General features: G+C 30.0%; 1 protein-coding gene across 1 annotated transcript; it reads right to left on the bottom strand.

Annotated features, from left to right (window-relative positions):
- Window positions 1–3089: 3089 nt before the first annotated feature.
- Window positions 3090–6344, bottom strand: LOC118040727 (protein PIN-LIKES 3). The gene is made up of 10 exons (XM_035047739.2): window positions 5956–6344; window positions 5659–5840; window positions 5478–5557; window positions 5141–5387; window positions 4852–5049; window positions 4625–4717; window positions 4322–4422; window positions 3978–4030; window positions 3666–3851; window positions 3090–3511 (listed from the first exon to the last, which is right to left on the bottom strand). Exons 2-10 carry the CDS (start codon window positions 5791–5793, stop codon window positions 3387–3389), a joined length of 1218 nt encoding a protein of 405 aa, XP_034903630.1. The 5' UTR covers window positions 5794–5840; window positions 5956–6344; the 3' UTR covers window positions 3090–3386.
- Between the last annotated feature and the right edge of the window lie 5577 nt (window positions 6345–11921).

Raw genomic sequence — 11921 nt, 5'->3', positions numbered from 1 at the left:
GTGCCGATCTCTGTGATTATTGGTATCACGGCAGTCCGTTATATAATCTTGCCGATATTGGGAGTTGGTGTCCTTAAATGTGCAGTCCATTTGGGGGCGGTGAACTCCGATCCTCTGTACAAGTTTGTTCTGCTGCTTCAATTTGCACTGCCTCCAGCAATCAACATAGGTTTTAACATTTATGCAAAGTTCAACCATGTCCTTATCTGGAGACAGATTGAATCGGTTCCTAACTAGAAATCGGTTTTTCGCATGTTCTTTGTCCTGATTTGGCAGGCACAATGACCCAGTTGTTTGGAGCTGGCGAAGCCGAATATTCGGTCATCATGCTATGGACCTATGCCTTGGCCTCAGTTTCGGTGATGATTTGGTCAGCATTCTTCATGTGGCTCGTCCAATAACTATCACTCGCCTCGTGGATCGCTTCCAACATACACAATCTAGGCAATCTATTATATGGTTATTTAAGCTTAAAATTTTCATAAGCTCATATTATTTTGTGTTTAATTTTTATTAAATAAATTATGATCACTTAGTTATTAAAGTTCTGATACCATATTAAAAAATCATTTCAACTCAATAATCTAAGTTGTTAGGTAAGGTTTGAAGATATAATTTATATTATTCTTTAATATTAGCATAGATATTTTCAATGTAATATTACAATGAAAAAAAAAATATTATTTTATAAAATAGAATTTCAACAGAGGTGAAATTCTAGATTTAATTTATCAGAAAAAAAATTGTTAAATTATAAAAAATAATGTTATATGTATTTTCTTAGAAGTAAAGATAAGATATTTGAAATGTATAAGCATTGAATGAATGAAGTTCAAAAAAAAATAAAGGTAATGAGAAGAGATATTGGGAGAATGAGGCATATTTTAGTAAATCTTGTTTCTAAAATAGTATTATCTATTAAACTTTATTCATCTCAATAAAATAATATTATTAATCGTGATTCATGAAAACCAAATTCCAAAAAAAAAATAATGATTATCATTTTAATAAAGTTGACAGCATCTCATAACTTGTGAGAAGATAATCTTGACTATCAATTATATACTTAACAGAGTTACATATAAAAAGTTGAGAAGGTTAAAATATAATCTAAAATAGCGTAATGTGTATTTATTGAATATGTTTATAATAATAGGAATATCAATTTTTTATATACAAATTAAATATTTAGGGTATTTGTCTCAATTCATTAATAAAATTAAATATTTTAAAAGTTATGAAAAGGCACATGAAAGCATATAACAAACCATAATCTATGATAGTTGGTTAATGATACTAACTGACATTGACGAAGCAACACAAGAAAGATAACAAACATGATTAAAAATATTAAATTATATAAAATAAGGATCAAATAAAAACCCTAATTTAAAATTTTATTGCTTGATATTTTCTTGTCAAGTAGTAAAAATTCCTTAAAAAACTTAAAAATTTACTTAAATAATAAGAAAACTTGAAAATAGAAGAAAAGTAATGAAAGTCCTAAAAATTTGGAAAATTGCTTTAAATAAAACCAAAAAAATAAAATAAAAGACATCTAATTCAAATACAAAATATAATTTTAAACCTGTTAGAAAAATATAGGAATCATTATCAAAAGACATTTCCAATCTTTTCAATTACTTTAAAATTTTAATCCTATAAAAAATAGAACCTCATAAAACCACTAGAATATCTTAGTAAATTCTTAATCAAATCCACCATTTGGATTAAAAATTAAACCCAATAATATAAAATTACATATTATAAAAAAAATCTCGAACATTAAATACCTATCTTGTAATACGTAATAGAAGTATTTTTTAAAAAAAAAAATTCTAGATACAAGTCAATCAAATAAATAATAAACACATAGTTTAACATTATATATAAATTGTGAGCATAAAAGATATCTTTAATATGTATAATCAATGATTTTTTATTATATAATTTTATATTTTCAAATTACATATATTATTAGTATTTAAATTTGATTTAAAAAGTTGCGGTTACTTGGATATTTGAGATTCTTTCTCCAATTTACCAAAGTATAATTTTTGAAAAGTTCTTCAAGAAATTTAAATACAAAATTTAAAAGAAAAATATTCTTACAAAAATCTAAATTGGATCACCCAATCCTTTCCACTACACGTGATAATTATAGATGCATCTAATTGGTTGTTGACGTAGTTGGGAGACTTACCTAACACGAAATACATCATTTTAGCTGAAATAATATTTCTAAATTTCTTGTAGTTAACCTTTACAAGTTTTGTCGGCCAATCAAATTGCTAAACTTGTTCAAATTAACTACGTTTATATTTTTTTTATTCAATTTAAAATTCATTTTTAATGATGTATTAGAGAATAATATAAATCATATCTTGAACCTCACGTACTAGCTTAAATTATTAGGTTAAAATGATTCTTTGACATTGTATCAGAACCTTGATCATCAAGCGATCACAAGTTTGAATCTCAATATCTTTATTTATTTGATAAAAATTAAACACAAAATAATTGAGTATAGACAAATTATAAATCTAAATTTTTTTATTTTAGAGGGTATGTTAAAGAGTAATATAAATCATATTTTGATAGCTTACCTAAAAGCTTAAACTATTAAATTGAGATATTCTTTTACAATAAGATTCATGAAATTTTTTAAAACTACCTATTAAATCATATTAGGGTTAATAGCTATTATTAGAATGCAATTACATGAAAAAATCCATCGTGACGATTGTCGTTCCAGATTTAGAGCTGACAACGGGCTGTCAGGTTGAAAAACAGGCTGAGCAGGGAGGAAATCAATGTTTCGAATTCCCCGGTTGCCAGCAGCAGAGCCTGCAGACAGCGGGTGGTCCGGTCACGTCTTCCAATTTATTAGTCGGATCATTGCCCAAATCCACGATAGTAGAATCACAATTCATAAGTACACAATGTCCATATCCCAAAATGATTGACACTATGAGCGTGTTTGGCAGTGTGGTAGTGGTTGCTTTTCAAATAGCTTTTCGTGCCGAAATACATGCCAATGATGTTTTTTCATTTTTTAAAAATTATTTTTGACATCAGCACATCAAAACGATCCAAAAAGTACAAACCGAACTCAATTTTAACAAAAAAAAAAATTCAAATTTGCACCAAACGCAGGTGCAAACGCAGAGAAAAACGGTCTCTATATATTCTACAAATTTAATCAAATAATATGGTGGCTATAATTAAATAAATATCATGGAACAAAGCTTCATGAGCTTAATTTACTAGTAAATTCCTGATGCCCCTTGTGATCGACGTGCCTGAAGGATGAAGATAAGCTCGCGGCGGCCTCATTTTGTCATGGCAGGGTAGTTCCGGGGAGTAGAAGGAACCCTAATTGTTGCTTACTGCAGCAGCCACATGTAAAAGGTTGACCAGAGGGTAAGAGACAGTGCTGATAAAGCATAACTCCACAGCATAATGACTGAACATTCACCTTCACCGGCCTCGAAAAGCTGTGCAATAACCCCTGTCAAATTAACAACAAATAACAAACAGATTAGCAGGTTTAGTATTCATCAGGTAATTTTTCACTGGTTTTGTAGCTGGCTCGAGGATACTTCTTCCCGTTGAATCGGAAAAATAAAATATTAGTTCCAACTTTTAGTATCAAGTTGCCATACCTACTGTCATTGCAGGTGGAAGTGCATATTGAAGCAGAAGGATGAACTGATACAAGGAGTCTGATTCAACCATGCCGAGATGATGTGCCGCTTTGACAATACCGATGCCGATAATCGGCAAGAAAATATTTCGCACAGCTACAATCCCTGCAACGACTGATACACTTACTCCTGATTTTCTTAAACCTGAAAGAGTATGGAGTTAGTGATTAGAAATCTTGAGGATGTAAATTTGATTTTTCAGCAACTAGAGGCAGGATTCATGTAAAGGAAATTAAGCATGAGATGATCCAGGTAGATTCAGGAAATCACCTCTGAGAAGGTTAGATCCTACTATCAGTGTCATGCATGGAATTGTTGCCTCTCTGCAGGTCAGAAAATTGTATAAACAAGATCAATAACAATGTTGCTGTAAGTTCCTAATTAAATAACGAAGAAAGTTACATTCTGGGTTATATGACACAGGACGTGTATGGACAAATCTAAGTTCAAGAAGTGTGGACGAGATAAACAGAGTATTTTGACGAAAACACGTATAACTTTTGATCCGGCCATTGGATTAGACTAAGATTTAACCAGCCAGGCTAGTTCTATAATGGTCAAAGATAGACTTGCCATCATCAAGAGCCAAACAAAGTCCATAATTGATTTATTACCCCAGCAAAGATGCAGAACTATCAATCACGCGAAGAGGAGCACTATCCCCGATCATCAGTGTTCGGATTGGAGAGACTGTGCCAATTATAAACCCACAAATCTGAAGGAAATTAAGGAAAACGAAGCTAATTAGTGACATGTACATTGGTAGATTAGGCACTGACCAACTGGACAAAATTACTCTTCTGGTTTTCCTTTTTTTCTGCATTTATCATTAAGACTTGTATGGTTTGTGATTATCTCTGTCAAAGAATAATATTGAAGATTAGAGAGAGAAAAATTATCATAAATTTTTAGCCTACCGCTGCAATTGTTGCCGGTGCAAACACCATCTTCAGGTTGATCTTTGCTGTAAGTTTCTTAACAGGCTGAAAAATCTTCTCCATAACTGTCAACTATCATCAAAAGAATCTAATTAGCAAGGTTACGCCATCCAATATCTGCAGAGGAAGAGCTACGTTTTGCATTTAAAAAAAAAAAAACAGATGCTAGCATTTGAAATAAGAAACTAAGGCCAAGGAAATATTACTTTTTCCTCAGAAATAGTTACAGGAAGTTCATCTTCCTTAGAACAGCCACTGGGGCCAGAGTTTTTTCTTGAAAGAAGTAATGCTTTGTAACTTTCAGAATCTGATATGGATTGATTTGTATCAGTATCTTCAGCACTCTTATCTGAATATATCCTCATAATAATATACACATAGGTCCATATATAAATAGCTCCAACCTGCATAATCAGAATAAATAGTAGCATAAAAAAATGAAAGTAATTCCTTCTATAACAAAACTGAAAAGAATACTAGAATGACAGATCATACCGCCATGGAAAGAGAAGCATAAGTTGTTCCATTAGTGGAGCAGATAGTTGAATCTCCAAATGGGCTATTTGACTCCATGCAGACTGCAGGAACAAGAATCAGAAGCAGATTCCCCAGATTTCCAGCAGAACAGCAACCAATGACAAGGCCTTGGAGGTGCGGTGGAGTTTTTGTGATTTTAATGAGAATCCAAGCCAGTAGAGACCCGATTATGAATGTCAGAAGGATATTTACTGGCATAAACCATCTACACCATCACCACAACAATTTATTTGTGCCAAGAGTTAGTTTCAAGATCGCCTTAAGGGTGAAAATTTGTGTGAACTGTATCACTCACAAGGTACTCAAACTTTGGAAAGTAATGGTCTCTCCAAGCTGGCTAACCACAAGCGCTGGACCAAACAGATAGAATACGAGCTGCAAATACACGAAGCAAATTTCCTTTTTGATGAGATGGAGGGCAAGAAGAAGTAAATGTAAAGAACAGAATCATGTAAGAACACATATGTTGGACTCACATTATTCATGTAGTGTCTTGCATTCGCTCCCAGGAGATCTATGCGATCTAGCGCTAAGAACAAGCCAAGTCCAGTAATCAAGAGTACTTTCAGAACTGGCATTAATGCCACAACAAAGAGATCAAGAAATCCCATTACACACAACTTCTCTGCAAAACTTGCAAGTTGATCTCTTGACACTCCTATGGAAAAGAAAAGGAAGATCTTTCAACAGATATGAAAGCGAGCGTTTCCTAAGAACATTGGAGTGAAAACTATGGAATCGAATCTAATGGAAAGAAAAGGATACGAGTGTACCTCTTTTGACAAGTTTGGATAGTCCTGAGCAAACTCAAGCTTCTGTTGATACTCTGGAGGCAAGAATTACAGAAACTGCTTGTTTTTTACAGACATTAGCTAATAGAATTCTGATCATTTAAATAGGAAATACTACCTGAATCCTGCTCATGATATTCTATATAGGAAATAATTATTTTAAAAAATAAAAATGCCCCTTACGGGCCACTTAATCAAGTGCTCCGTTCCTCTTTGTCTTCTTTAGTGGAAAACATTATATGTATCTTCACACGTGAAAATGTCGACGGAATCATTTTGTAGATGAAGCTAGCTGGTAGATGAAGGTGGTAGTTTTCTTTTTTTTTTAAGTGTGTTCAGCTGTAAAAAGTCTAAGCTATTTTTGGTGTTCTCTGAAGGCCCTTTGGTTCAATCTGTAAAAATTCTACATCTTTTAATGCATTTCTCATCTGCCCGGCATTCTCTCTTATCTTTTAATTGCTTTTGCTTTATTTTTCTTATTTTCTAGTTTTTTTAGGTTTATTTATTTATTTATTTAAGAAGTTATAGTGAGGCAAACTATTAAAAGATAGCTGGTTGATTTGACTCCTGTCTGTTCATGAACAGAGTTCAAAGCTAGGTCACAGTATTAAAAAATATAAAAGTACGATAAACACTGTTTTTTTATTGAAAAAAAGAGAGGAGTATGATTTAGAAAAGACATTTCATTGAAGTTGCCATCAAACCTTGTAATCTTGCCGGTTAGCAACCTCACGCAATCATGTCCTAATATCATGGTTTACACGTCTCTAACTATTTATTTTTTCAAAAACTTTGAATTTTTATTTTTATTATTATTATTATTATTAGTGTAGGTATTTAGATTAATTCGGGTGTAATTTAACTAATTTTATAAATTTTAAAATTAATAATTATATAAGCTTTTAATTACTATTATATTAGCAATTATAAAACTTAAACTTAAAATCACAAGAGAACAAACTTTTTAATTACCAGCTCTTACTATTAAATTACCTATTATATCTTAACCTATTTCTTTGCATAGAAATCAAAAAAAATTTTATTTTTGAAACATTAGAAAAAAGCTGATACACTCCTAATAAAAAAAATTTAATGATTTTTTAATTTTATTCTTTCAACCTAAATTATTATATTCGTTCAGGTCTAAATATTTATTTTTCAAGAACTTGTACATATTAACTTGGGAGTTAAATGAGTTTCCCTTTTACAGGGTGTGTTTGTTTAGTCTTAATTTTTGTGTTTATGGTATAAAAAATATAATTAGGTGTTTGGTAATATATTAAACTACGTTTTATATTGTGAAACCTATCAAAAAATTAAGTTTGAAACGCAGTTTCTGTGAAGCAGCTTTTAAATGCTTTTTTAACTGAGTTTTATAAAATTTTATTTATTTTTGCGTTTCAAAAGTATTTTATTTTATTTTGAATTTTATTTTATTTTTTTCTTTACTTCAATTTTTTTATTTTTTTAATATATTTAGATTATTTTGATATGTTGATATCAAAAATTATTTTGATGTATTTCCAAGTAAAAAACATTTTTAAAAAACAACCACAACCAAATATTTTATACATGTTTTTTTACACAATTTATACTAAACACTTATCTAAATCTAACTAACCACACCTAATTATATTTTTTAAAACTTATATTTTAAAAATCAAAGCTACAAAAACTATCTAAAAAAACATAAAGTAGATCGGAGAATAAATTTCTTGTAATGTTCTAGATAAAACGTGAATGAAACACCTGCAACTCGACCATAAAGAAACTCTTAAAATACATTAAAAAAAATTATAAAAGCTGTTATCGTGTAGTTTTTAACACTCAAATTGTGGCGCTGTCGATTTAGGAATTAACACCTGCAACAGAAGTTTTTTTCATGCAAAAAAAAAGTAAAATGTGTTGGCGCTGTCGATTTAGGAATTAAGAATTAAATTACAGAAAGTTTATGCAATGATTATAATTAAGTCAACTTTCTAACACACAGTCATTTGATTGATTAAGAAGCGAGACATTTGTGTTTCACTGGACACCACGCTTGACCAGCCCACCTCACGGTCACCACGATTCGCTTTAAAATTTAAAAAAACATATAGTTCAAATTAAAAAAATTTATTTTTTATTATTTTGATGTAATAATATTAAAAATAAATTTTAAAAAATAAAAATATATATATATTATTTTAATACATCTCTATATAATTTATTTTTTTTAAATCATTACTGCGCATAATTACCCATTTAATTTATTTAATTTGATGCTAATAATTAGTGAGTTTCATTACCTTCCTCGTTTTTCATGTGTTTCTTTGAAAACAGATTGGTTGGTGGGAACGAGAGATTTTATTTATTTTTATATTTTTAAAAAAAATTTAAATTTTTTTTATTTTTTCTTAGCCAACACACCTCACAGTCACCACGGTTGGCTTCACACCAAACAAATAGAAATTGTCTGGGATTGATATAAATAAATAAAGATTTGTTAAAATTTAAAATAAAATTAGTTAAAATTATTTTTTTGATGTTTTTATCTCTTTTTGATTTGATGTACTGATATCAAAACAAATTTTAAAAATTAAAAAATATTATTTTAATATATTTTTCAATAAAAATTATTTTTAAAAACATCTTAACCACCTATACACAGTAATCCATTTAATTTGATGCTAATAATTAGCTAGAGAGTTTCATTGCCTTCCTCGTTTTTCATGTGTTGGTGGGACCGGAACTTATATTCAAAATCAAATAATTCAGGCATGACTTCTTGTTGAAGGACTTTCTTGATTGATCTTGCATATGGTGGTCCTTGCTTTAATAATTTGCTCACTTCTTTCATGCAGTTTTTTATATTATATTATAAATATAAACTATATTATAAAAACAACTAAAAAAAGATAAATGATTCATTGTCACGTGATTGTTCTCATTATTGTTGACGATTTTTTTTCTTTTATAATCATTCAATTCTTTATCTATTGGGATTCTTTTTGCTTGACCTTGTAACAATATTTTGCTAGTATTTTAAATTATGACCTCATATTAACTGTACCTTTTTTCTTCTTTCACGTCTAATCTAGTGATTACTCTGAATTAAAAAAAAAAAAAAAAAAATTCTAGTTCAACTTAGAATTCCTTTGTTATTGTTTGAAAAAGTATTTTTAATTATTTTTAAATTAATTATTTTTATAATTTATGTTAGTATTAAAAATAAATTTTAAAAAATAAAAAAAATATTATTTTAATATATTTTAAAAAACTTAATTTAAAAACAACAACTATTATGATCAGTATAAAAATCTATTAATTAATTAAGAAGCTGTTATGAACTTATGATAGATAATGGAGCAGACAAGTATTTTGAATAGTTTTTTTTTTTTAATGCCATGTGTGCTTGACCGGCCAGCCCTACACATTGGTTGGTTTTTTATTTATTTAATTGATTTGATTATAAGTAGCAATTACCACCGTTTTGAGAACACGATGCAAATTATTTTTTATAATAATTTTTTTTATTAAAAATTAATTTTTTATGTTTTGGATCATTATGATGCATTAATCTCAAAAATAATTTTTAAAAAATAAAAAAATTATTTTAATATATTTCAGCATAAAAAATACTTTAAAAAAACAACCGCAATCATACTTTCAAACAAGCTCAAAGTCACCTAACCTTTTCAAGTGTTCTCTGAAAAAAAAAAAAAAAATCCATTTGGTAAGATCTTATCGCTGATTTTCAGGATCAAATAATCCTTATATGGTTGGATCGTTTTCTTCAAGAACTATTAAAAGCTCATCACTTGCTGCATATCTTAGTTAAAAGTATGGAGTAGATGAGATTTGGCATCGCTTTCCTCTTTGATTAGTCGCAAAGAAAAATTTAGTAAACTAATTGATCATGGAGTTCGTGGCCCTCAAGTGCTCTAATTAAAGTATCGGTTAAACAATTTTAAATAAATTTATTTGATTTCATATATTGTCGAATTGCTTTGGAAAAAGAATAACATGTTTTATTTTATATGATTATGTTTTAATTATTTACATTTGTAATTACTACTACTAAAAGAACTGAGGGCCGGTTTAATATATTTTTTAATTATTATATAGTAATTTTATGTAGCAGCTCAGTTGATTGAATCGCGTGTTGATGGGGTAGATATATGCCCACGTTTTTTTTGTTTTTAAAAATTTTTATTTTTTAATATGAAGTTTTTATTTAATTTAATTTTTTTAAAATTTTTTGTTTATTTTTTAGTTTTCTTAAAAAAAAATTATAATTCAATGTGGAGTTGGTAAATCATTTCTTATTTTTTATTATATAATAAAATAAAAAAAAAATTATTTAATTTATTTAAGTTCATATAATTCAGATCACCAATTTATCAACTAATCGATGTAAACTTGATTTAATTTTTTTTTTATTTAAACTTGACAAGTCAACAAGATTATTTAAAGATAATTTTCATATAATTTAATTTAAAGCTTAAATAAAATAAAAGGTGGGATCAAGAATTTTTAAATTTAAATTATTACATCTAGTATAATAATAATATTAAAAAATCTAGTGCGATCTAAATATATTATATATGGCCTGACCCAGGAATAATAGCTGTTGGCGAAGGCGGGCTCGATTCTCTTTTTGACAAGACAACAAAGCCTCATGTAAAGGGACACAACATAACACAACAGTATAATGACAGAACATTCTGTCTCGCCAGCCCTGGAAAGCTGTGCAGCGGCCCCTGCCTCGTCGATGAGCAGAGCACATATTTTACAAAATGATTTATCAGAAGCGATTCAATTTAAGCTTTTATCGGGGCCCATGCAGCCCAGGCTAGACCCTAGACTCTTCTTCACTGGACCTAGCTATACGTTTCACGCCATGTAATGCCTTCCACCTGAGGCAGGCTTCTGTGCCGGCCGCAAACTTTACAGCCACCGGAAAACTGTAGCAGAGATTTGCTAGCCCTGAGGAAGCATTTTAGCTGCCTTTAGCAGCACCTGTGGTGGCCCTATACCCCTGGACTTTGTTGTAAAATATCAGTGAGAACTTATTTGACAGCACAAATAGCAAATTTACCAGAGTTACAATGGAAAAGTGGGCAACTGTACAAGGTGTGTGAGTTGAAAAAATATATAGCAGGCTTCAGGAGAACAACAGATCAAGAAGAAAAGACATGGCAGTGACTAAACATATCTAGAGCTTGAAGAAGTTGTCATACCTGTAGACATTGCAGGTGGAAGTGCATATTGAAGCAAGAGGATAAACTGATATAAAGAAATCTGTTGGACAAATGCTGTGCTGCTTTAACAATACCAATGGCTATATATAATTGCTAAGAAAAAATTCCAATTGGAGACTTAAAGAAGAACCAGTTGAAAAAAAACTAATTTTTTAGCCTTTTTTTCTTGATTTTGCAGCGGCAAAAGATTATCTAAACGAAGAGTCAAAATGGCTTTCATGTCGAAGAAAAGCCATTCTTGTATATTTATGAAAGGACCTGAAATTTAGACATCACATTCTACAAATCTGGTTCTATAGGAGTTTAGCTGGCTACAGCCCACTAAGATCGTCCTCGTCCCAAAATTACCTTAAGCTCTAAATCGCATGGGAGAAGAACTGTTTTGGAATCGTAAACCTAGACTCTCTGCATTGTGGGTGTGCTTGATTTGGCTTCGCGGCTGTTCATCTCTGAGGCTCAGGGGTGGTTTGGTCGTGGCCGCCTTCTCATGGTTTCGGTTCGTTCTCCCCGTCCTCGTTAGATTCAAAAGCTGTTGTTGATTATTTTTCTAGTTATTTTCTAATTCCTTTTCGAGTTGGGTTTCATGATTTTATATGATTTCGTTAACTTAAGTTAATCTAGCACCTATTTATTAAACAGTTTATAAGTTATTTTCGGAACAAGTTTTGAGAATTATTGAATTTCAGAATATATCAAAATAGAATT

The sequence above is a fragment of the Populus alba genome, chromosome 11 (genome assembly GCF_005239225.2).
Source record: "Populus alba chromosome 11, ASM523922v2, whole genome shotgun sequence".
In the NCBI taxonomy this organism is placed as follows: Eukaryota; Viridiplantae; Streptophyta; class Magnoliopsida; order Malpighiales; family Salicaceae; genus Populus; species Populus alba.
The sequence above is the reverse complement of the archived record's forward strand: the minus strand, read 5'-3'. Positions and strand labels throughout refer to the sequence as shown.

Coding starts and splice junctions, on each gene's coding strand:
- LOC118040727 (XM_035047739.2), bottom strand. CDS start 5,793: ATGGGATTTCTTGATCTCTTTGTTGTGGCATTAATGCCAGTTCTGAAA. Junction 4,718..4,851: donor TAACTATTTCTGAGGAAAAA/GTAATATTTCCT, acceptor TTTTGATGATAG/TTGACAGTTATGGAGAAGAT. Junction 3,852..3,977: donor AGGATCTAACCTTCTCAGAG/GTGATTTCCTGA, acceptor ATACTCTTTCAG/GTTTAAGAAAATCAGGAGTA.